The following is a 26,166-nucleotide window of genomic DNA, read 5'->3' as shown; positions in this document are numbered from 1 at the left end:
TGTTTTTTGAGTGTTTATTATAGACTAAATGACAGGTACTGTTCTTGTAAGCTTGTCCAAAGTCAAATAACAGCAGAAGCAGGTCTAGGCGGTGAGCCTAAATGTTTTAAGCAGCAACAGCTCTCGGTGTTGCTGCTTTCCTCGGAAAGCAGCTCTTTCCGAGGACACACTAATAACGTTCCAGGTAAGAAGAGTCAGTATGGACAGATCTGGACTTCCCCTAATATCTTGTTAGTGAGACATGTCCAAAATATCTACTAAACTATCTGAAGTCATTTCACAGCTCTAAGTTTTATATCACCTAGTAGCATAAATCCAAGTCTATAGGATACATTTTAATTCCAACAACATAAAAACAAGACTTTAGAATGTTTCATTTATTTCTTCAAACAAAATATCCATCTGAAATTGACAGAAATCAGTAACTTTACAATATATACAGCAGTCTTTCATAACTTACATATCAAGTTCGTTTTGCTAAAACATTTTAATATCTTGTGCACTGAAAAAAAAACTTAGGCAATTAGTAAATATTACTTTTACAAAGCAACAGTAATCATTAAATGTAATACTTTTCTGCTTTCTTCTTTAACTCAGTCAGCAGACACTGAAGCATCGTCAAAGTTATTCTTTTTCCTATTTGACAAAAAGGTTTAACCAAGGCATGAAATGAAATCAAAACAAACTAAAAGCATGCACAAAAATCACACACTGATGTCAGAACACTTTGTTTCTGCTCAAATCCTGATATCTATGTGAATTATAAGCTGTTGATGAAAAATCCTTGCCATAAGCAGTGTAAACGGGAAATAAAGCAAAAAACATTTACAGCTCTTCTGATGTCGATACATTAAGTGCTTACATACTTGTGTTGAAAAACTGTAAAAGCAAGTCAATTCAACGGTCAAACAATAAGTCGGACAAAGTTACATAATGAAACAAATTACAATATTTAAAAAATTATTTTAAATAATAATTATATTTAGATAAACAATGTGTTCACTGCTGGTTCAAATTCCAATGTAGCTTTAATTCTCGTTAAATATTTTAACTGTGAGGTTACGGGAAAGTGAGTCAAATACTTGCATCACTGGATAATTTAAAACAAGTGTCTAAGAGCTACAACATGCAGACTCTTGGAAATTTACAAAGCATTCAGTATGTAAGATAATTTTTCTATAACATACTCCTCAAAAGATATGGCAAGCAATGAAAATACAGGTTACCACTAATCTGGTAATTGTTACTCACAAATTAAGTAAAGCCAACTACTTTCCCACCTTAAAATATAAAAAAAAAAGCACAAGTTTGCATAACGTTGTCTTTAAATTCCAGATGAATTATTTTAAACAGCAAATATACCAACAAATGTTTTTTTTCTTGCTACACTATAAAAAGCACACTGTGCCAGTTACATAACAGTTTTAAAAAAATAAAAGACATCGACCCATCTTCTAAAAGTTGCATCTATTTTGTGCAAATTCTATTGAAATTTTAGGGCTCGTCAATGCAACTATATTCACATTATACACTTTGCCATTTTGGTTTTATTTTCTTAAACTCTTACATGCATAAAACAAGATAATTACTTTTCTTTTTCAAAATAAAAATAAAACCAGTTCCTAAAGCAGTAAACTTTTGTACAGCTTGCATCAAGTCATTACTAAAACAAAACAAAGAGAAAAAATTACTTTTGAATAAACATGTACAATTAGGTGATTTTATCTCTTACAGTGCAAGCACCGAGAGGAACAGGGTGGGCCCTTATTTTTAAAAAAATTATTCCAGTTTTATTTTTTATGCACAGTTTTAACATGCTTTTTCAGGTGACCAGTCTGAGAGAAATTCTTGGGGCAGTGTGGGCAGGAATATGGTTTCTCCCCGGTGTGGGTATATTTGTGTCTCTTCAGGTTATTGTAATCTAAAAATCCTTTACCACAATATTGACACCAGTGTCTCTTTTCTCCATTGTGCCACCGCAAATGCACATTCAATTCCACTTTCCTTGTAAATCTCCTTTCACAGATGTGGCATTGGAAAGGTTTCTCTCCGGTGTGGATCCGTATGTGGATTTCTACATCCCGTTTGGTGTAGAAGCCGTTGCCGCATACCTGGCAGATAAAAGGTCTTATCCTGCCATGGACCATTTGGATGTGTTTGCTTAAACCGAAACGATAAACAAAGCCCTTCCCGCAATGCTGGCACACATGAATCCTGCCGTTGCGATGTACCCGATCGTGACGTTTAAAAGTCTTTGAGTCTGGGAAGTACTTCCCACAGAGTTTACAGGAGAAAGGCCGGTATATTTTATGGAGACTGACATGGCTCTCGAGTGCATTGCTGTTGCTAAAAACACGGCCACATTCTCCACACTGGTTCCTCAGCAGATGCCTGCCAATGACAGCCAATGGCTGTAAGGGTGACACAATAGGTGGTGCACTAAGGGGTATATCTGGAATCCTGTATTCAACCTTTAGAGGTGGCGGCCTTATTATATCCGTCATAGGTTTTTCATTGGGCGGAAGTGTAGGAGGATACCACACTTTAGCTCTCCACTTCTTCACAACCCCTGATGAAATCACTGGTAACTCCAGCTTTTTCTTTTTATAGCTACCTCGTTTCTTCCCAACTCTTCTCCTACCTTTAGCTGCATTGGTCAATTTCTTGGCACTTGCAACTTTATGGTTTGTTTTCCGACCACGATGGCCTTGAGGTTTCTTAGGACTGGATTCTACAGTCATTGGTGGACTGGGATCATTTTTTGCCATTTTAAAACCCTTTGGACTGGGGGATTCAGGTTCACTCTTAGTTATCTCAGTAATAGAACTGTCTGCAGTAACGATATACCTCCTAGGAGTGAAAGAACTGTATTCTCTTTTCATGGGTTTTGTCTTGGGGTTGGATTTAGGTGATGTAGACCAATTTCGAGTGCTCGACATCTCAGGGCTTGAGCTGCTTTCACCTGGACTAGATTTTGTCTTTTCAGGACTAGAAGCTACTTTGGTTAACCTCTTAGGACTCAGTGAACTGGATTTTGTACTTTTAGGGGTGGAATCATCTCCTGTTATTTTAAAACTTATATAAGTGGGTCTCCTGGGACTGACAGAACTGGACCTTTTGATTCCTGAAATTGTATAATTTTCATCTGAAGGGGACTTCTTTGGGCTTACAGAAGTTGATTTAGTTACATTTATGCTTGTACTTTCTTTTGGAGAGCTCGACTGCCTTGGAATTTCAGATATAGATTTTGTAACACTATGTCTACCTGAACAAGGCTTCTTGAAACCTACATTAGGTGATTCTTTTGTAGATACTGACATTCTAAAAGCATCACTTAGTTCACCACCGCCCTTGTGCAGTCCTAAACTCTGCATACAAGCAAGCTTACTTGGAGAGACAATATAAAGAGCTTGAGCTGGTATTTTGGTTGAATCTTGAGCAATTAGTCGTGGTTTCTTGTTGTTTTTGTTCTCAGTCCGCATTTCTTCTCCTGCAGCTTGTTTTGTCGAACTTCTTTTTGCATCCAAATGAGCCTGCAGATGACTACGTAGACGGGAAACAATGGATTTGGTTCCTTTGGCATTTGAACTTTCATTAATATTGGACTGTAAAAAAGAAAATATGAATTTAGTACAATCCAAAAAGAAAATAGAAATACTTCACTATATTTATGGAATTGCACAGCTTACCTCATTTTCCAAAGGTGACACAGAGAGTTTGGCCAGAAACTGAGCTTTACTCATTTGAACATGAGGGTCAGATGTATCCTCCTGTGTTATGAATGCACCTTCTTGTTCGTCCTCCATATCACTGCATAAAATGTCCTGTTCCAAATCAGGAGTTAGTAGATCTGCCTCATCTGAGACATGAACATATGACTTTTCTTGGATGATACCCTTTGATACTAACGTTGAGATTAAGACAGATTCTTTGGTGGAAATGGACAACGGGAGTCGAGTTAATCTGACCACTGCTCTGAGTTTGCGCTCAGAACCTTGGGTTAATGCCGAAGACACTGATGGTGGTACTCCATCAGCTGGAAATTCTGAACCTGAATGTTCTTGAATGGAAGTTATTGTACTTTCAGCATTAGAGCTAATTTGTCCAGAAGAGTTGAGGTCGTCAGTTGTGTTGTGTAATTTTTCAGATGATGTTGCATGACCTGAATAAGATGAACTTGATTCTTGTAACTCCGACATCAGGCGTTCTGATGATTCTGGATGAACAGCAGCTACGAGTTCCTTGTCATCCAGGCTTGCTGCAAGAGCAATCGTCTCAGGTTCTCTGGAGACTCCAGATGGCATTGTTTTTGAAACAATAGTTATTGTTTGAGGTGCCACATACTGATGATCTGTAAAGATGGTGCTTGACTGTAAAGACATGACAGGATCCTGTTTCCTGTAGACAACTTTAATAGTTTTTTTAGAAACTGAAGAAAGGGGAGGCGTAGCTGATGTAGATGAAGGAGGTAGATAACTTTTGTTCAAAGTTGCTGGGTTAACAGGAGAACATAGGGTTTGAGACCCTGCTTTGGCAATATCAGATATAAGAGAAGGTCTTGGGAGAATAATTATTGTACGAGGTCCTTTATTGGGTGCTGGTCTATGGATCAGAGGAAGTGGAAGTGACTTAATGACAGTCTGAGTAGCAGAAGCCGATGACAAAGAAGATGATGCGGTACGGCTTGGAGGCAAATGTGACGGTTGTAGTGTGACAACATTTTTAAGGTCTACGACTTTTGATGAAGAGACAGCCATTAAATCGGCAGATGCAGATGAGGTCAGAGTTTCAACAGGAGCCATCTGTTGCACTGCTGGGGTCTCAACTACTGCTTTGAAGGAACCCAAAGAAGAAACAGGACTGGAGGTGATCTGAGGCTGTGATGTGACTTTTAATGGGAGATCATTCTTTTCCAAAGTTGTCTGATTCATAGCTTCAACGAGCAGCAAGGCATCCTGAAGGCTAACTGAAGTCTGGCAAGCTTTGAGCAAACTTGAAGATGCTTGTAGTGGTACACCCAATGAGGTGGCTGGTGTTTTATCTGCTGTCACATCTTTTTCAACTTCTGGGCAAAGATCTTGCAATCCAAATGTGGGTTGCTCTCCAGAGGAAAAACTGCAACTCAAAGATTCAACATCTATGATGTCGTCTTTCAAAGAAGTATCTGCACTTTCTTTGATTGATAAACTCATCACAGATGAAGTCACCAAAGGATGTGTTGACTCCACCTGGTGTTTTGGATCTTTATCTGTTGTAGGAAGAGCTCGTTTTTGCCTAGTTTTCTTTGGTGGGCGTCCTCTTTTGCGACCCGTTAAAGATTTGGGCTTGGAATTATCTTCCATTTTAAGGGCTTCTTTGTTTAATTCTTCACCTGCCATGTTTGAGTTGACTGATGCAGACTCTAAATGGATTTGCTCTTTATGTGTTGTGGCACTGTCCATGTGACATACTTGAGGAACGATTTGTTTGCCCTCAGATGTTGCAAGCCCTTGTTTTGCCACTTCCACTATTTCCAACTCTTCCTTAATATCATCCCTCAGGGCATCTTTAAGTGAAATAACCAAGGAATGCTGCATGTCAGTGGACTGGTTGTGTGTTACCTGTGAACTTTCAGTTTCTAAACAGGGTAACTGTAAAACCACTGGGTTGTTTGTTTTTTGAGGTACTGTTATTTGGGCAGTTGAAGAATTATTTACGTTAGGTCTTCCAGTTGGAGCTCCACCAACAGAAGCCCCAAATGAACCTGGTTAACACAAAAATGATAAATGAGAAAGGGAATTTAGTTTAAAAAAATGTACAATGTACTTAAAAATTAGAGAATGCAACATAAAAAAATGCAGGCTCCAATTCCCACACCCCACCTGATTCAAATTCAGGGTCATCATCTTCTTGCTTGAACTGGGACTGCAGAGAAGAATGGCAGTGAGATTATTGCAGGAATTTAACAAATAATACATTTTCCAAGAAAAATATGGGAATTATCTTAAGCACCAAGTCTAAAACACACCTCTTCCTTGACAACTACAAACTCCATCTGAGAATTTCTGTCTCTGTAACTGACATAGTTGTGCTCTTGTAAACTGTAGTTGTTCCACTTATAGCTGCATTGCTGACCATGGCTTTCCAGTTCTGTGCGCATTAATGGTTCACATTCCTCCACCAGAATTGTTCGGCAAGGAACAAGATCTGTAAACATGAATAAAAACGTCAGTAAAAATAATTTGTTTCACACTCAAACACAATTTCACATGGTAGACTGAAATTAATAGTAAAATTGGGAAATTTTTGAATAACAGTTAATATGCATTACTGCCTTTAGAATATCTTAATTTTTAGAAGAACTGAGTAATATAATTCAAAGCCCCAAAACTGCTCATATTTTCTCATTTCAAATTCAAAAATGTCTGCAACAGCATACTGTATTTTTGATTGGTTAATAGTCAGGAGGAATGTAGGCCTACCAAGCATGTTGCTTAGCGCTTTCCATTAATTGTTATAGTGTTCAGAGAAAAGTGCTTAGTATATGAAACAGGAACACAATTCACGTATTGCATAAGTTTTACTCAGCACATGACTAACTGGAGTAGCTACAAAAAACATGTAGTTTGTCATATTCCTTCTCTACCATCCAAGATCGACAGCAGAAGTCTGACACATTTTTATGAGACTTCAAAACCATTTGTAACAATAGAGGGAGTGGTTTAGAAGTAAATAATGGAAAATGAACGACAAAGGAGAGGTGTTAAGAGTAAAACATCACCTTTTTAAAAGTCCCAATATGGCAACAGTAGGAATATAAAATTTTAGCAAAAAAAGTAAGCAAAAATAACAGCAGGAACGCTGTCCCTTACACTTAACCAGACAGTTGAAATATAGTGTGCATTTTAAGTATATAGTTTAAAAGTACTTAGTTTTGACAAAAGGGTCTGTTTCTCATTCTCATATGAAACAAGTGTGAAACTTTGTAGTTAATACACAGTACCTACTTTCTTTTTTAAAACATACTTGTTACAACCGTTACCATGTCCTGACTGTAAATTAAAAGATAGATAAAAAAAATCTACTCTGACTCTTCCTAAGTGATTCTACTGCGATTTGTGGAAAATGCACAGCTCCTGGTCAGAAACAACCAATAAGAGACAGGAGGAGGGTCTTAGCACTTTCAATCACACTCGTGTATGCCCTGCTCACAGCCTCTTCCGCACAACATGTAAGCTAATGGTGGAGAAACATCTTAACATTAAGGGGAAACTTTTTACCCATCATCATCAGTGTCCATATTTTTTAGTCTGTGCATTCACAGCGGGGAGCTTGCCTGGTGGCAACTAGTGATTTACCACCAAGCACTGGTGGGACTGTGTGTGTGGGTGAGAAGCTTTAATACCTCAACCTGTTCTGTGACAAAGTTGTACCAAGCTGTACTGCTGTAACCAATAGGAAAATTTACAAACTTAATCATCATTTGACTGAAAGAGGGGCAGCAGTGAGACAGTTTCAGGCAAAAATAATGTAGATGTAAACAAATTTACACAAAATGTCAAAATTTGCACAAAACATAAAGATAAACACTAAATAATGCAGCACATGTCAAAAAGCAAACAACTGTAACTACTTCCCACTTCCTTCCCATTTTTTAATTAAAACTTTTTACTGATCTGTGTTAAAAGTGATACCCTTGGATGTTATCTAGTTATAGTGTTGACAGTTAATGGCAAAACAGTGCATCCTTTTTCAGATTTTTCTGTATGATTGTGACTTTTTCCTGATCACCAATATTCCTGATTCAGTGCATAGCGATGGCACATGTATGACAACAGTCAGGTGCTGTCTAATCCAGTCAATGAACGTTTTAACAAATGTGTAAAAAAAAAACATATTTAAAAAGTTACCTGCTGCAGGTTTAGCAAGAATATTTCTAAAACACTGAAGAGTTAAATGTTCTTAAGCACATAATTTTAAATGTAATTTATTTGAAATATATTTGGAATCTTTTTCTGTTAAACTTGAAATTTTATAATTGACAAAAATATATTATAGTAGACAAATTTTAAAGGCTGGAATTATATATTTTTCCATTCCACAGCACAATCAAGTGACTGTTTTTGATGAGGGAATAACATACCATGACATAAAACTAAACAATAATAATAATACATCTTTTTAAGACCATAACTAGTACCCATGAAAAACAAAACAATGTGTGAGTTTATCTTCTTTGTTAAGTACTTTGATGACTTGCAGAGGAATAATCAAAGGTATAATGTAATACAATTTAACGTAATACTGTATTATTTTTGAAGGTTGTATACAACTCACTTCCTTCGATTGTGGTTCTTATGCCGGTTATGGCCAGTTAATAGCGAAGAAACCCTTTGCAGATAAATATTTGAGGCCCCTAACGCTTCCTTGCCAACAGCCAATTTTAAGAAACTACTTTAATTAGTGGTTGTTACTGTGGGCACAAAACGTCCTCGAGGCGGGTAAGAAAACGGTACAAGACGTCCTGTACCAGACTGCTCGTTTGCTTTGACTTTAGTACTTAGATGCAGTCGGATACCAAACGAACAACAATAATAATAAAGTTGGAAATTGAGAAACAACCAGCGTCTAACACTATATCCAACAACTTTTTAATGTGTTCTTGGCCCTTTAGTTGGTTAATCTCTTTACGCTCTAGACAAAAAAAAAAAAAAGAAACTGAGAAGGACAGAAAATGTCAATGTGTAACGTATGAGGAAATTTGTCATGTAATTTAGTAAAAGTAGCTATAGCGCCATAAGACTGCTGCAGAATCGCTTTTGCTTTCACCTGTTCCTTCCACCGAAAGACCACAGTACGGTTTCCCTCCTTTTACGTATCCCACCCTCCTGATAAGATTGGCCTTACGCCGCGATTACGTAACGGTCGTGAGCTTATGTTACCCAGCAAAATAACGTGGAAATTCTGCCGCGCCTTATTATAAAATCTAAATGACAAAAACACAGTCAATAATACTAGTCCTGCGCTATGCTTAATGTAATAAAGATACCTACTCACCACACTGTATAGCAGTGTCGCATTTCTCAGAGGCATCGCCTGGTTCTGTAACAGAGTGACTTTCTCCTGTGTGAGAAACCGGTTTGCTTTTGGCAGTCTCATATTGGAAACATCTCGTTTTCAGGTCCTCGTTCTCCTTCTTGATCTTGGATATTTCTTCTTTCAGCTCATCCACCATGTTTTCAAAAAGTTTAGTCGTCTCCGCGATGGCGCTCTTCAACATACTCTCCATGACGGAGGCATACTTCGACTGAAAATCATCCGCCGACATCTTGATAAAACCTAAAGGCCCCTCCGTTTGTGCCCAGACGAGTTCAGCTGTGGAACGAAAGCATTAAAAACAGGGTATTAACGGCTGACCCAATATGGCTCCTTCACACGCACAGGACGCGGACTCCGCTTTGTGTGACGCACATCAAATGACGGTTGGAGTTGAGCTAATATCCGGTCACGAACTCTCATCCTTATTTGTAATTTTAAATTACCTAAACCACCAGAATAAATTAAAACCAATATTAGCAGCAAATTACCTTTCAGTTTACGTAAACCTCCGGAACTACAGACGCGCCATTCCGTGACACACACAATGCCACAATGTGGCTAAAACGTGTCTACTTCCGCCTATTTCTTCTTCTTCTTTGGTGAATGAAAATAATCCCGTCTTCTGCCACCTAGTGGACACCAGTGTGGGACCGTGAAAAACATCAGAATAACGAGATTTTCTTTTAATTTTAAATTTTCCGAAAGCTTATAAATTCAACGACAGCAACTCAGTCAAGCCTATTAATGCAAACACCCGGAAATTACATATGGAAAATCTTCAATTAAAAAACATATGTTGTTGATAAAAGTGATAAATACATATTAAAATATGTGGACATTATTAGTTAAAATTAAACGTGAAATAAGTATTTATTTATTAGTTTATCTATTTATTTATCATTGTCAAATTTAAAAATTGGAAAAAATTCTGATTCGTCTCAAGAGAATTGTAATCCAAAGACATTTGTGAAACTTTTTATCTTTCCCTAAAAATCTAGTCTTGAAGAGTTTCATGTTTATCACACTAACTTATTGGACTTTTCTGTTTAACCGTGAACATGACCACACTAATTTACAACACATTTACCAGGAAGTAATTTAAAACGTAACCGCATTATATTTTTTATGCTCTAGAAAGGTTTTTAGTATTTTTTTTTACCTTGCATATCACCCAGAGGGAATAACATTCTGTTATGATAAAATACAAGGAAAGCAGAGAATATGAAATATATTTTAAGGATAAAATGAAAATTAGAAGTCGACTGTCGATCTAATTCACACTCAACCAGTTGGGGGCGGTAATGCGCGCATTTATTTCCTCCGCCAGAATAATTAGTAAGAAATGAGATGGAATATATAAGTAGGAAGGACATATTCAGAGTATATACAGATCTATACAGATGCCTCTAAAATGATAAATAATAAAACAGATATGTCTATTATAATTCCAAATTTAAATATTATGAAAAACAAAAATAATTACAGATACATTAATGGCAATTTAATTTTCCAGTGGATTGGGGGAAGTTAGAGAAAAGACGGTTGTGATTTGTTCAGACTCAAATACCACATTAACAAAGGTAAAGGTAATTTTAGTTACATAGCACATTTTCAGCAACAAGGCAATACAAAGTGCTTTACAGGAATTAAAAGAAATTACAAACAAAATAACAAACTAAAAGAAAGAGCAAAAAGAAAAAAAGAAAAATGATATAATGTTGATCTAAAGTATTTAAACTAAGTGGGATTACATACAAGTATTCAAGGCTATATATTATATTGGATATAACTCACTCAGTTTTCAAATTAGTATGGATCACTCCCCATATCGGAATCGTAATTAGTTGGCTGGCAATTTTGCTAAAAGTGCTGCAAAAAAGAATACTGTTGATTTGAATGTAAAAAAAATAAATAAGTGTATAGTAAAATTGTACATGTATGGTAGTAATAGAAAATATGATCCATACTCCAATCTGGAAGGTGGCGGTATAGCACATTAAGTTGTTTGCCAGCCGCCATAAAAATAGACGAAGAAGTCGTATTTTTTTATTTTTATTTTTTTAAAGCAGGAAGTCAGGCTGTTATGCTGGGAAATATAACAGTTGCGATTATAAACAGTTTCTATTAAGGGATAAGATAGCTGTTAAGTTATTAGGTAACCCTTTACACCAATGTATCGGTTGAAAGTAGACCGCATAAAGAATGGAAAGGGTAAGAGATATTTCAGATAACGGTGGGTTTGCGATAAACTAAAGTTAGTGTAAAAAGCTAGGTGGCTAACAATTCATATTTACCCTGATAATTTATTTAGCTGTGCTTTACTGACATGGAAATCAGCTGAACATTAAACCTTTACGGCCTTTTTGTGTGGCTTAATAAACTAATTTGTAGTAGTTCCCTCCCTTTTTTTTTTACTTGGGTATGAGCAATTTTTTCCAGTGAGCTTTGAAGTTTAATTTGGACATTTCCTTCTCGCTCAGCGTTAAAGCCGCTATAAATTTTAACACATGGTCGCCACAATGACAGAGACTATTCAGTCTTTTCAGTCCCAGCTTTCTGGAGTGATGGAAACGGTGTTCAAGGCTGCCATCTACGAGATCACCCGGCTGGTGGAGGAGAGCTTTGTGGAGGAAGTGCTGCGGTGTAGAGAGCAGGTGGAATCCCTGGAGAAGAGGCTGAAGTCGGCAGAGAGCCGACGGAAAGATAGGCAAGACAACGGGAAGGAGATGTGTGTTGACTGCGGGAGAGCCAGAACTGCTGGAGAGGACAAAAGCCTGACAGGTGGGTGATTTCTCATGTCCCTCGAAAACTACGTCATCATTTTAGTTATTTTATCACTAGGTCTTATGCATCATGGTAAATAAACCCAATCAATCACCCCACTGTAGTTTCTCAAAAATTAGAAACGTTCACAGAAGGAAAGCTATCTTCACAGGTTGCTCACAAATATCTAAAATAAGTGATTATAGGATGTGCTAAATTGGCTGCTCCTTCATTGCCTTTCATTCAAACATGGGGATTTTTTACCATCTCATTATTCCATTCTACGTTTGGGGACCACGGTTTTATTCAAAATCGATTTTCGATTCGAAACAATTACTAATAATGATTTCTGCTTCAATCTATAGGTGTGTCAAGGATCCTCATCTACTGCTTTGCAAGGCAGTATGATAAATTGAGACATTCAAATCTCTTTTTCACATTATTAATTCCTAAATATTAATCCATGCTTAGATGGAATTGTTGGAAATGATGCCACTTTGGTCGTTTTGGTTAAGGCACTGGCAACCTTACTTTTACTTACTTACTCTTGGTGAAACTGTGGCACAGCTGTAGTTTTCAAGAAAAATAGTTCAGCGATTCTGAATCGTTTGGCTGGACTGCTTATTGGGGAATTTATGAGTTATTGCTTACACCTTATGCTACACATAATGCAAGAACCATTTCAGTAATTGTTTCCATCATAATCTAGATATTATGAACATGGGGAAAGTCGGCTTCACAAGTCAGTCACAAGTATAAATACGTATTCTAGTTGATTAGTTTGTCTGGTTAAGAAAAATAAAAAGTCCTACAGAGAGAGGTATACCTCAGATGTTACTGTGTGGTAACTAACAAAACATCATGGAGGGATGCAAACCTTTCTGCATGATGTGCATGATATCTAAACATGTTTCTAACTTCATAATTGATTTAAAAGTGTTTTAAGATCTTTAGATCGTTCTTATATTAATAATCAAAACTATTTGGCCCTTTGTGCATTGAGTGAGGTGTATTTTTTCTGTCTTCTACACAGACAAAAGCCTGAAACAGGAGAGAGTGACACAAGAAGAGGCACACAGTTACCAAAGCACTGTTGGAAAGAGACTGTATAAGAACGCTGAAAAGGCGACGCAAGAGACGAGCAGTGAGGCACAGGTGGGTTTTTTTAAGAACTCACACTGGTGTGCTATCTATGCAAAGTTTTTCTGTGCTTTTGAGCTGATAAATTTGGGATTAATCAGACTTATTACAGTACTCAGAACTGTTCTTTGATAAATATTAGTGATCCAAATGGGCTTTCAGGATTCAACATAAAAACTTAATAAAAAATTTTTTTTTCCAGTAGAGCTGTCTTCCATCGTTCAAATTAGGCACGAGGCAAACTGCACTGGGTCAAGTAAACCCGATACTTTGTTCTTTAAAACCATCGTAGGTATTGTAGAACAAAATCTTATTCAAAATACTTCACTAATTGTGAAGTAAAAGCAACTGATCTAAATTCATTCAGTTCAGCAGATAAGTTGCCCTTTGTTACAGGTGCAAGTTATATTCTTACGCAGTAGAAAAAGAAAAAAAAAACTTCTCTGGGTGAGAGATGAGTTGATGTCTTTCAAAGCTTCACAAAGTTGAACTGCATATGTGAATCCTAAATTTGCACAATAGTAAATTCTCCACAATCCCTTTGTTTTTATTTGGATGTTACAGTTCAGGTTGGAATCCTCACACCAGACTGCTAGACATTGCTCCGTCCCACTTTGAGTTGACTTATCTTCACATGGTGATCACACTTAGCACTGCTGGTTACAGATGTTAACTGGCCCTTATTAATCTGACAGTCTGTGTGCTGTTAGTCTAAGAGTCCTGAGATTACATTGGACCTAATTTATCTAGAAATACATAGATTTTGGATTTTTATTAATGATTTTGTCTCCACACTAATCTATCTCATAATGAAAGGGCTAGTTTATCTTCAGGTAGTCCAGGACTCTACACGGAGACTCCCGACATGGTCGAATAGAGCTTTAGCTACCTTTTAATTTCAGAATTTATTGTAAAAGCTTCGGTTTTAACCTTCAGTTCTTTCCACGGACCACCTTCTTCTTGTATTGCTAATGTGATTCAAGCTTGTACCTGGAAACTTTGAAAAAGATATTGAAGATATTTTTTTTTCAAAGATCGTTTTTGTTAGGTTTAGTCTTGTATGACTGGCTTGTGTTTGTTGCATGCCATTTTATACTTTACTGAGTTTCTTTTTTCTGAACGCAACAAACTTGCATAGTAATGTAGCTTTGGGAGCAGTAATAATCGCAGGTCATATTCCTTGTGGGATTTTATAAAATGGTGAGCATAGTAGCTAATACTAGAGTATGAACAATAGGTGTTGATAATTCAGACAGCTGGAAACAGTTATTCACATACGCACAGCTAATTTTCAGCAGATACCAAGCTTAGCATGGCCTTGACGGGTGATTTAAAGTTTGTTTATTTCAACATCTCCCATCACCACAGTTGTAATGGATCTTCTGGATCACTATGAAAACTAAAGACACACATACAAATATATCTACATAAATTAATATGGGCTTATGCTACAAATAAGACACAAACAAAATGACCTTGCCGTATTAGCAGGTGGAATAAAACGTAAAATCGTGCTGACAGTAGTTATTTTCCAGGCGTTCATATTAGATCTAATTATTGCTGGCTTTCATAAGAGTCACCCCACATGATTACATCATCCTGTGAGGTACAAATACACTTATTGGAACCCACAAAGTCAAACTGTTAAAAGAGTCAGAATTCAAATAGATGGACATCTATAAATGACCTGCGCAGCCTAAAGGCATTTTAGATTTCAGTTTACAATCTGATGCTACTTTTTTTTTTTATCATTGATAGAACAAAAGACTTTAGACAGATTTTAAAGTGACAATATAACACCCTAAGATTAATGATGCACAAAAGACACTTTATGTCTTAAATGTTGTCTGTTATGCTAATGATGTCCTACCAAATGTTAGGCTAAAAATTATGTCACACTTTCTTGGGTGTGTACAACAGATATGCCGTAGCTCAACTGGGAGTCAGCTTTTAATGTAAGACTTCTAATTCCCAAAAAAGGCTGATGTGTTTTATACTCAAATGAATCAAAATGAAACTAAATAGCATCAGAACCTGCTTTAGAATCAGAATGATATAAAACATTAATTGTAGCTACTTTTTAGGTAATTGTTTTAGTCACATTCTATTAACACTCATAACAATCTGCATGTGCAGCATCCAGATCCCAGTATTATTTACAAATGCAACCGAAATGTCGGTATGACATTTCAGTTTCAGTACACACATTTCAGTCATGTGTGTATTTGGTTTGGGGATTCATTCTTGTGTATTGGGATGCACGTTTGGAACATCTACCTATCGCAGACAATAAGATCAGTCAGATTTGTATTATGACTTGAGAAATAATTTAATTTACTGGGCAATAAAGTTTCATTCTAGGAGCCGCTTATACAGAGTCTTGCTGTCAAAAGAGTTGTTGGATTCAAGCCCCACAAAATATGATATCATGAACTTCTTCTTTTAAGGCTGATCCAGAGCAGCAGAAAAACTCAAAAATAGTTTTGGATTGGCAATGATGAGCTACTGATAAAGAAATTATTATTTAGAGAGATCTTATTTTTGTAAATTGCAGGGAATATATAGATAGTACACAAGTTCTCAATTGACCTGGACAGCTGTTGGGGGCATCAAAAAACAAAAAAACATACTAATTTCTTTAGTTGTTTCTGTCATTATCAAATTTGTAAATAAAAGAAAAAAACGATATTAATTATTATTCATTAAAATATTTTTAAAAAATGTATATCAGTAAAAAATAGTTCAAGTTGAACCATTTTGAAACAATGGCAAATTTCTGAATCTCACTTGGCAAAATAACTCAAGTAGAGATATCCTTTAAGACTCCAGCCACTGATAAAAAAAACAAACAAAAAAAACCCTAAATGCAACTTTTGTATTATTGCTTATCTTCTAGGGTGTAAGTGTACAGCAGGACACATGTGAGAGACAACTCAAAGAAGAAACTCCTCAGAACATCCAGCCAGGAGACGAGGAATCCCACAGGTGGAGTGTCTGCAAAGAAGGTGAGTTTCTATGCAAGTTGGTGATGAAAACAGTATTTATTTATGAAAAGACTACAAAAAATAGAGAAAAACACGTCTTGCGATCTTTGTGTTAGAAAATTTAACATGATCCACATTGGAAGCTGACTACATTATTCATATGCTAGGTGTGTTACTGAGACCAACTTGACAGTTTGTTTATCTTATTTCAGAGTCAAGTCTACCAGGACCAAGTAAGCATTTCAGTGAACAGAATAACCCAGCTTGCCATGTGAACTGGGAACCTGGCTTTGACCAGAGACCGGCCTTGAGCCAAGACAGACAATCGGAGGTCCTCTCTGAATCAAATTTCCAGAACAGGTACATCTTGAACGACTTGGGTAGCTTTGGCAAACCTGGATATGGAGAGATGGATAACTATGATGGGCTACAAGATTCTCCAACCCATCTACCTGACGGCCTTAGTTATGTTAATCAATTTAACGAGAACAGGAAAAATCCCGAAGGAGCTGAGCACCAGTGTTATACAGCAGGGTCTCCACAGAACAGAGGAACTGAGGAGAGCTCCCCTGTTAGGACTAACAGTGATGTGAGCGGGGAATTCAGCGGCTTGCTTATTGATGAAGAAGGATATCTGCAGGAACCAAATATCAGATACTCCGAGCAGATATCTGGTGATTTGGGCAGCAGAATGAGCTTCCGTGGGCAGGAAGTTCAGTTCCCCACTGCATCATATGAATCCTCGGCTTCATACAGTGACACTTTAAACATGCAACAAAGATTACATCATCAAAACTCAGAAAATGAAGCAAGGAGCAGCACCCACAACCATTGTTTTACCACGTTGCCTAATTCGGTTTCTTTTAAGCCCCACAAACAGTCTCATAAAGGCACAGGACAAGGATCCTCATACATCTGCAACCAGTGTGGAAAGACCTTCACTCAAGCCTGTAATCTGAAAGTCCACCAGAGGATCCATTTGGGGCAGGGCCTCCATCTGTGCAGCCACTGCGGAAAAGGATTCCCATCCTTTGCCAACTTAAAAACTCACAAGTGTGGCCAAACAGGCAACAAACCTTATTGCTGCGCTGTTTGTGGGAACAAGTTTAGCCGCCTTTGGAACCTGAAGCTGCACCAAAGGATTCACACGCAGGAAAAACCTCACCAGTGCAGCATGTGTGACAAGAGCTTCACTAGGGCAGACATCCTGAAAGTGCACCAGCGCACCCACACGGGGGAAAGACCATACTGCTGCGCCATTTGCGGCCACAGCTTCAAACGCCTGGACCACCTCAAGTCACATCAGCGCAAACATGTGACAGACCTGTAGGACTACAGCGAGCGAGTTTGGGTTTAATGGTGCTCTCCGTCTTTCAATCTGGTAATCTACGAATGAACGCTTGCACTGCTAAATTTCAAACTCTTCAGTTGTCGGTTGCATTTATTTAATGCAATTATTTAAGTATGTTTTATTATGAAAATAAATTACAAAATGTAATATTTTTCAAGTTTAAATTGATGTCTTCAACTTAACACCTGCACACTTTGTATATTTAATTCACTGTATTTGATTAGAATGTACTCAATGTGAATTCTCGACTGCATAAAAATTAAAACTGGCTTTGGATGTCATTGCTTGGCTATTTTCTTCTTCTTGCTTCCAAAATAGAACAATCAACCTAATATATGGCAGCCAATCATGGCATTTTATTTAATTTCCTTCTGGGATTATTAAAGTATTTTTGAGCTGAACTGAATGCTTTTCTTGCCAGTTCAAGAGAAGCTTGTGGTACATGTTTTCGTAATTCAACTTGTTTGATCAGGTAGGTGTGTTGTGTATCCTGAAACTGAGGTTTTTGACATATACAGGAACATGATTTGGTTATTTTCTTTAGTTAACCGTAGCAATCAAAACTGCTTTAATCAAGTATTTATAAATTAAACTTTTTTTTGACTCAGAATAAACGACCTTTTTTAAGTGGATTATAAAGTCAATCAAATTTTATTTCTATAGCACATTTCAGCAACAAGGCATTTCAAATTGAGAAGATCGTCAATCACTATCATGGAACATGAAGTATCACTAAGGCATGAGTAGATCTGATTCTGTTTATATATTTTGTCTAATTGATATATTACAGATTTATTGGTGCATTTAAGATTAGTTGTTTTGTATTCCACAACTAATTTGTCATTTGTCTTTATAGTAAGTTCATTTTCTTAAAGAAGGAAATAGACTCTGAAATGCTGATCAACATTTTTTATTTGTGGAATTCTTTTTCATTTTGATGCTATTACTGTGATTTTACTTGATTTTGCTTGATGTTCTGCACAATTACGTTGCATTTACAGTGAACATTTTTACATTTTGTCACATTAGAACCACAAACATCTATTGTGGTGTATAGAATATACCAAAGCAAAGTGGCACGTTATTGTGAAGAAGAAAGAAAGAATACATGGCTTTCAAGACATTTTCCAAATACTTAACTGTAGGTTGCATTTGAATTCAGCCTCCCTGATTCTTATAGAAATATATTTTGGTGGACTTACTGCTGCAAGTAACTTGAGGTATGAGTGGGTCATTCTGCCACACAAATATGATTTTATATAAACCAACAAAATATTAGTTTTCACAAATATTAAAGCAGCATTCATGACAGCCCTCGCCTTGGTTTATCAGACCATCATTCTGTAATGATAATTCCTGCATGCTAGCCCCTGTTTACTAGAGGAAACCCCATTTAGAAGTAGGTGAGGGTCTGGACTGTGGGATGTGTGTCAGCATTACACACATCCCAATGTGTAATGCTAATGGTCTAGGATATGGTCTAGCTCCCCTTGGACTCAACTCCCCACCCCCCCCTTGTGGAACTGGCTGTCTGATTCCCTCACAAACAGACCCCAGTCTGTGGGGGTTGGCAAAAATATCTCACGGGTCATCTCTCTCAGCACTGGCTCCTTCTATGTACTGAGCCCACTGCTCTTCTCCTTGATGAACCATGACTGCTATGCCAGGACAACAATGAACTGGCTTGCTGAGAGGAGGTGAGACGCCTCATGGACTAGTCTAGTGTGATGCAAGCAATCTAATCCTGAATGTCAACAAAAGAAATTGTCAATTTTAGAAAAAAAATCAACCAAGTCACTCCCTCCTCCCTTAGCATTGATGCTGTCGAGCGGGTCGGCAGGATTATGTGTCTGTGATACAGATCACAGACACCTTGACCTGGTCCCTCCATACCTTTGGTCAGCTGACAAGAGAACAACAACGTCTGCACATTTTGTGTTGGATGAGAAGAGCAAACCTCTCCCTTCCCATTCTCACCACTATCTACAGAGGCACTAGAGAGAACAACGGCATCTCTGTCTGGTTTGGGACGTGGAATGCCTCAGATTGGCATTATGTAGAGAGAGTGGTGAGGACAGCTGAGAGAATAATCAGGACTGGTTTCCATCTTTGACACAGCTCACAGTCACTGCCTCACAAAAGACCCCTTCAGCCCTCACCATTGTTTGTTCTCCTTGCTGACCTCTGGCAAAAGATTCAGCAGCTTCAAATTCAGAAAATACAGCTTCATCTCTCCTGCGATAAGACTTCTAAACAGTGGAAATATGTAGAATATATATTTTTTAATTCTATGTATTAGTACTATTTATATTTTTTATGTATGAATTTTTTTTGACTCGTTTTTAGTTTTTATTTTATGTATCAAAATTTGAAAATATGTTTAAGACGTATGAAAGCTTTTGGCATTAGACACCCTATTTAGCAAAACTCCCACCATGATCTAGAAATAAACTAGACCATAATTTTTGTTTCAATCAATCAATCAAATTTTATTTGTATAGCACATTTCAGCAGCAAGGCATTTCAAAGTGCTTTACATAATTAAAAACAAAAACACAATCATGTAACATTGAATAAACAATAAAAAAAAGCTCGTGAAGCGTATTCTAAATTAAATATAAACATTATTGCATCTAGAGATTTCCGAAAACGTTTCGCAATCATTTTCTAACCTCAGGCCACCGTACTGCGTCAGCTGTGACGTCATTAGCAAAAACAAGGTTCACAAAGTGGGTTTTGATTGCCTTCTTCATCCCAACATCTGCTCCTAATTACAGATTATCCCATTTAAAACGTCGGAACGTTCGGGTCGTTTGCGTTTTAGCGTTTGCGCTCCATGGTTTGTTGCCTCTCGCTTATTTTACTAACAAGATTTAGCTAACGGGACGCTAGCGTCATGCTAATATCACGAGGTGAATATTTGATGTCAGCAGTAATCAGTAATAATATTTAGCGCTAAATCACGTCACGCCACCTCCTGCTAACCAGGGAATCTGATACCGACAAACAGATGACTGGCTGATCCAAACCAAAAGCACTCTTAAAGATTTCCCCCAAACAGTCTTTGAAAGTGGACACTAAAGGACAGACTCGCAGGGTGTCAGGACACAGTGGATCATGTCGGACCTGGACACCCTCATCGTGACCTTTCAGACCCAGCTCTCCGACGTGATGGAGGCCGTAGTGAAGACGGCGATGTTCGAGGTGACCAGGCTGGTGGAGGATGTCTTCATGATGGAGGTGAGGCGCAGCAAACTGGAGGTGGACTCTCTGAGGCTGCAGCTGCAGTGGACTGGGAGCAAACACGGCGGGGATGCAGGACGGACCGACGGGTCTGTTGAGTTGGAGAGCAGTGAAGCGGATCAGAGTCCTGTCGTGGTAAAAGCAAAAACGGAGGAGCATGGTAAGAACGTACAGCAAGAGTTTCAAAGAAGGTTATGGGTTACTCTGGGTTGCATTACAGTTCCCTTTTTATTGCAGACACAATGAGTGACTGCGAGGTGAAGAATCCAGACGGTGCAGTTGAACATTGGTTGTCAAATGGCAGCGAAGAATCCAAGACGGGGTCAGCAGACAATCCAGAACCGATCCAGAGCCCTGGAAGAGGGTCAAAGGTGAGGCACATGACTGTTGAAGTAGAGATGTCACTCGGCTGACTGGAGGTTGGCAGCTTTAAAAAAAATAAAAAATAAAAAAAATAAATGTGTGTGTGCACGAGCGTGTATGTGTAGCCTTTTTTCAAAAACAGCATCAATCGAACTCCTAAAATACTCACTCACACAGATTCTACGGCTTAAAATCCTTTCAGAGGAAACCAAAGAGAACACTGGCTTGAATAGAGGACAGTAAGGCAGTGCTGCTGAAAAGCAACCAATTTGATTTTCAACTTGCTTCCAACAGAGACAAATTAAGGAGCAGATATACACTATTCATCACATTCTAAAGCTACAGCTAATATTTATTTGGCAGTCAATAAATTAATCAAAATGTTAAATGAGTAGTTGATTAGTCGGGTATTTTAATCCATCCTTGCTTTTTGTAGCAGCACACGTCATATGCGGATAATATTTTTAACTTGAAATATCTTGGCCTCCATATCGGTGTTGACCGATATTGGTACGGCTGTGCAGGAGCAGGATAGCCTCTAAAACTGTCATCTTGATACCGTCAGCACAGCACATTTGTTTTTGGTTCGTTTTTATTTTTATAGTGGAACGTTGAACTTGTTTGGCACCCAACAAGGCTCGAAAATGTTACTTACAAAGCTTGTTTCAGTCGGAATAAACTTGAGGAGAATGTACAGATCGTAAAACGTTAACTAAGATGATGTCATACGGTGTCTTGGTTTTCATCACACATAATATTCTTTGTTCAGGTCACAGGCGAGAAGGAAATCATGGCATCTATTGAAATGAAAGCGGAAGAACTAACCAAACCGTCTTCCTGTTCTTTGCATTTGAGAGAGTGGAGCAGTACTTCTGATCGTAAGTATCCAATTCAAAAAATGAACAGTACTTTAAAAAAAAAAAAGAATAGTTTACGGGTGCACTGTGGCTACCTTCTCTAATTCTGGTCAAGAAAGGCATTTCCACAGTGTAATGCTGTCACCACCATAGAGATGAACCATGACAAAAAGATTTTTGGAGTACGTAGTTCATAGTTGTCATGTCGACAAATTCTCCCACCTGAGCAAGGACACTACACTTTTTCCAGATTTATTTTGCAATAATTATTGAAAAATATTCAGATATCATTATCCATCCACCCCACTATTATGCCATTATTTTGGTAATAACCAAATAAAATACTTCAAAGTTTTTGGTTGTTCAGCTTATTGTAAATCTGTTTAAATTCTTCTAGGTGAAGCTGGACCAGAGAATGCAGGTGACTTGCTAGAGGCACAGCCGACACCAGCCCAAGCAAACGGTGAAGAGCTGCAGAGAAATGTCATTAAGAGCGACCCACAGATGTCCACTGATTGTGCGTATCCCGAGACCCAGGACGAAACAGAAGCTTTTGAACTTGATTCCAAGTGGGCTGACTTGCCGGCCACAGCAGCTGGGCTCCAGCAGAATCACAAGCTTGGCACAGAACCCGAGTTTCCAGGCCCACCTAAAGGTTCTGTGAATTATCTGGAGCATGAGCTTCCTGGCTCTGCCAGAGTAGATGTTCAGCTTACCTCAGTCAGAGATCAGGTTTCCCTTTCTGAATCTCCCAAAGCCAGACTGCGAGCCAACAACACTCTGAGCGTGATCGTTAAAGAAGAAGTCCTTATCGATTCTGATGGGTTCACAGACAGGGCGAGTACAGAAAAGAAAGCTGGGACACAATCATTCACCGGATCGTTACAGGGACAAAGGGTGAACTTGGTACACAAACCAAACCACTTTTACCACAGATCCTCAGCACAGGAGGGAGTGAAGCTCCAGTCTCACAGGGGTTCAGGACTCAGGCTACAGGCAGCCATACAACACCTCCACCGACCACCGAAAAGGCCTCCACACAGACTGTCCAACATGACAACGGCAGCGCTTTCCGACCCTCGCTCTCAGGTTGCACCTTCGAATAACCCTAACAGGGTTTCCTCCACATCCAAAGCTGCTTCGTCTTTGCAGCCACTGCAGCGCGTTCACCTGGGTGACAAGCAGACTGCAGCTCTGCATCGCGCCAGCGCCTCGTGGGTCGGCATCAAATCCCACCATCACCCTGCAAACTGCCATCAGTCGGCCCGCAACCCCGTCTCCCTTCCCGATTCTCCGCTTTACAGGCCCTTCCTGCGCTGCGAGGAGTGTGACAAGAGCTTTCCCCACCCCAGCAACCTGAAGGCCCACATGCAGATTCACACAGGCGAACGGCCGTTTTGCTGCCCGCTCTGCGGCCGCAGCTTCACCAAGCTCAGCAACCTCAAAGCCCACCGGCGCGTCCACACAGGCGAGAGACCTTACTGCTGCTTGGCATGCGGCAAACGCTTCACCCAGAAATGCAACCTGAAACGCCACCAGAGGATCCATCTGGACGTTTGACCTCAGAGGTCTGGAGGAGAAAGAAAATTCATGAGTGTTTTGTGTTTTTAGCTTGAGACGGTCGGAGCTCATGTTGCAGTGCAGCACAGTTGGTGGGCTGCATCACGAGACTACACCTCTAGATTTGATTAGTTCTGTGCACTCCTATGAAGCTCACCTGCTAATCTCTACAGGTGTGCTGGGCTCACTGTAGGATGACAAACACTGTGTGTGGTGTGTGTTTCATATTGTTAGATGAACCAGCTAATAAGTCATACCAGAAATTAAATGTTTAGAGTTATTTCTTATGTGGACCGCAAGTTATTTATAAATGCAGTGCCATGAAAAAGTGTTTGCTCCCTTAAAAATGTTTGCTATGATGAAGCAGTTTCATGTTTCAAATCAACTTTAATATCAGACTAAAACCAATCAAAAGCAACCTTATCCCAGGTTGATTTGGATTGATTTGGTTGAATAGTCACAACTTATTGCTGACAGGAATTGCCTATATTTTTGATAAGTGATGTCAACAATCAAGATAATCAAATGGAACTTGTCTGATAACATGAAATAATTTCTTGGATTTCAAAAAGCAACACATTATTCCCTTGTCTGCACAAACTTAGCAGATGAGAAATAGTACTCAACAGCCTGGAAAGGATTACAAAGTCATTTCTAGAGTTTCTGGAGTCCAGAGAAACAAAATTCAGTCTTGATCCACACAAAGCGGGAAAATGTGGAATAGTAGTGAACTTTCCCAGGTGTAGTCGGTCTACCAATAGAATACAAAAGACCAACATCTAAAAGCACTGCCAGCCTTACTTCGGGTGAAAAGCAGTGTTCATGATTAAACACTAAAAAGGAAAGGCGACACCATACCTTGTGTATGACGTTGCACCATTCAAACAAAGAGAAGCTGGGCAGCAGAGTCATCCATGGGAGAGTTTCAAGGCCAAAACTGTTGCTAACATCACTTTGAACCCATTACTTTGAATTTTGGGAAAAGATTCTGTAAATGTTCTGTGTCCTTTTACTTCCATTAGAAAATGTCCAGCCATCAGTTTATGACCTTCAGCTCAAGCACATTTGTACAGCTGGACAATGATCCAAGGTGTGCTAATATGTCCAAATCCTAAGGCTCAAAATAGCATCATGAAGGTTTTGGGGGTGGTATAGTCACCACCCCAAGGTCTGAACTTTGCTGTCAGGAACTTTAGGTCAAAGTTCAGACCTAAATGTGGTTGAAATACTGCTGCATATGACACAACCTTTTACTTTCTTCTCTTTATGCATAAAATCATAATTTGAAAACTTTTTGTGTTTTCTCAGGTTATGGTGGTCTGGTATTTGTTTAATTTCAAACATTAAAGTGTGACTAGAAAGGAAAAGCAGATGCATCCCGTTTTTTATCAAAGTGAAAAAGGATTCTAACTTAATTTTTTCCCGTCAGGAAAAATGAGTTGGCCTAAAACCATCTCTTATTTAATATTGATTCTTATGGTATTAATGACCGCAGCACTCATGAGCTAGAGCAGTTTCTTACACAAGTTATTCTGAATGATCACTAGTGACTGATAATTGTTAGCTCAACTTTGTTTTAATCCCAAATTAAAATTCCAGCATTGTTATATGATGTAAAATTGTCTTGATATATATACATGTCTCACATTGTAATATTTTAAAATATTTTTATTATCTTATTAAATTATAAACATTGAACAATTGTTTCTTAACTAGTTTACATGAAAGATGTGTGTGTGAGTACGTATTATATGTACAATTATGTGTGTGACAAGTGTTCCTGGCACCAGGTCTCGCAGTATTAACGATATTTCTTATCAATTCGACAGCTGACTTGCAAGGAGCAGTCTGCTTGCCATGTTAGTCAAAAAGTATTGGAGAGATTTGAACTTCTGAGCTTGACACATTGTTGAATCTATGCTAAATATGTTTTTAAGTCAGATTTGCAGGTGCATTTCAATTAATTAGACTAGCATTCAAAAGTTAGTTTATTGCATTAATAATTTCAAGAAGGAAAACTTATGCAGTGGCACCCAAAAGTCTACATACCCTGTTAAAAATTCAGCTTTCTGTGACAAAAAAAGAAACAAAAATTTACTGGTTGAATTCACAAATGTGAGATGTATTAAAAAAGACGACAGCTGTACTGCACCATACTTTTTTGGACACTAGATGTCACCCTTTCCGCTTCTTCCACCCAACAATGGCTTAATGGAGCTTTTCAGACGATTGCTTATCTCCTTGTATTGCTTCATACAGTGCAGCTATTAAAAGAAAAAAAAGAAAAACAACCCACCAAAGAAAAGAATTTGTGGTAACAAGTATCTCTTGGTGCTGTTTTAGCCAATCTTTGTGCCTGATCTAGTGTGTGTAGCTCGAGCTCAGGATTAAGCCTGATGGTTTATCTGTGGCGGGAGTCGGAGCAGCTCCGTGCAGGTGGTACAAACGATAACATTTTAATCTTGTTTTCAAGATGTGGAAAAAAGCTAGCGGAGGCTAAACTCTTTCAGTGCGTGGGCGTGTTTGAAGGGGGAGGGCGGGCAGAATGAATTAAAGCTGGGCTTCTGTTCTGGATGTTATCTTCCCCTTTTCAAGTTGGAACTCAATAACAAGAGAAGTTATCTGTAAAGAAGAATTGAGAAATAGCTACTTGGCTGAGTCAGCAGTCTGCAGAGAAAGAGTGTTTGCTGTGCAACAGCAAAACTTCTTTCCTGTCTGGTCACAGCTAAATGAACACAGTGAACTGAGTATATAAATATATTGTCTTACCAATTTAACGTGTTTCAAATAGCTCTATAGACTTGTGTGACATTGTTCTAGTCTATGA

General features: G+C 38.4%; 3 protein-coding genes across 5 annotated transcripts; 2 read left to right on the top strand and 1 right to left on the bottom strand.

Annotated features, from left to right (window-relative positions):
• Positions 1-362: 362 nt before the first annotated feature.
• LOC103464097 (uncharacterized) lies at positions 363-9,684 on the bottom strand. Its single transcript, XM_008407940.3, has 6 exons — positions 9,567-9,684; positions 9,037-9,354; positions 6,008-6,186; positions 5,862-5,904; positions 3,690-5,743; positions 363-3,605 (listed from the first exon to the last, which is right to left on the bottom strand). The coding sequence occupies exons 2-6, from the start codon at positions 9,305-9,307 to the stop codon at positions 1,791-1,793; spliced, it is 4,362 nt and encodes a 1,453-aa protein (XP_008406162.1). The 5' UTR covers positions 9,308-9,354; positions 9,567-9,684; the 3' UTR covers positions 363-1,790.
• A 1,434-nt stretch (positions 9,685-11,118) lies between these two features.
• LOC103464106 (uncharacterized) lies at positions 11,119-17,597 on the top strand. 3 transcript variants are annotated; one of them, XM_008407978.3, is made up of 5 exons: positions 11,119-11,289; positions 11,625-11,859; positions 12,875-12,996; positions 15,878-15,986; positions 16,178-17,597. In XM_008407978.3, the coding sequence occupies exons 1-5, from the start codon at positions 11,281-11,283 to the stop codon at positions 17,293-17,295; spliced, it is 1,593 nt and encodes a 530-aa protein (XP_008406200.1). In that variant the 5' UTR covers positions 11,119-11,280; the 3' UTR covers positions 17,296-17,597. The 3 variants fall into 3 exon arrangements, with proteins under 3 accessions (XP_008406200.1, XP_008406190.1, XP_008406181.1); XM_008407968.3 differs by having other exon boundaries at positions 11,616-11,859; XM_008407959.3 differs by having other exon boundaries at positions 11,119-11,859.
• A 2,354-nt stretch (positions 17,598-19,951) lies between these two features.
• On the top strand, positions 19,952-23,619 carry LOC103464124 (uncharacterized). The gene is made up of 4 exons (XM_008407991.3): positions 19,952-20,719; positions 20,797-20,930; positions 21,692-21,800; positions 22,177-23,619. The coding sequence occupies exons 1-4, from the start codon at positions 20,434-20,436 to the stop codon at positions 23,337-23,339; spliced, it is 1,692 nt and encodes a 563-aa protein (XP_008406213.1). The 5' UTR covers positions 19,952-20,433; the 3' UTR covers positions 23,340-23,619.
• The last annotated feature ends 2,547 nt before the right edge of the window (positions 23,620-26,166 follow it).

The sequence above is a fragment of the Poecilia reticulata genome, chromosome 1 (assembly GCF_904066995.2).
Source record: "Poecilia reticulata chromosome 1, P_reticulata-male-v2, whole genome shotgun sequence".
Classification (NCBI taxonomy): Eukaryota; Metazoa; Chordata; class Actinopteri; order Cyprinodontiformes; family Poeciliidae; genus Poecilia; species Poecilia reticulata.
Note: the sequence above shows the minus strand (reverse complement) of the source record. Positions and strands in the feature narration are given on the sequence as shown.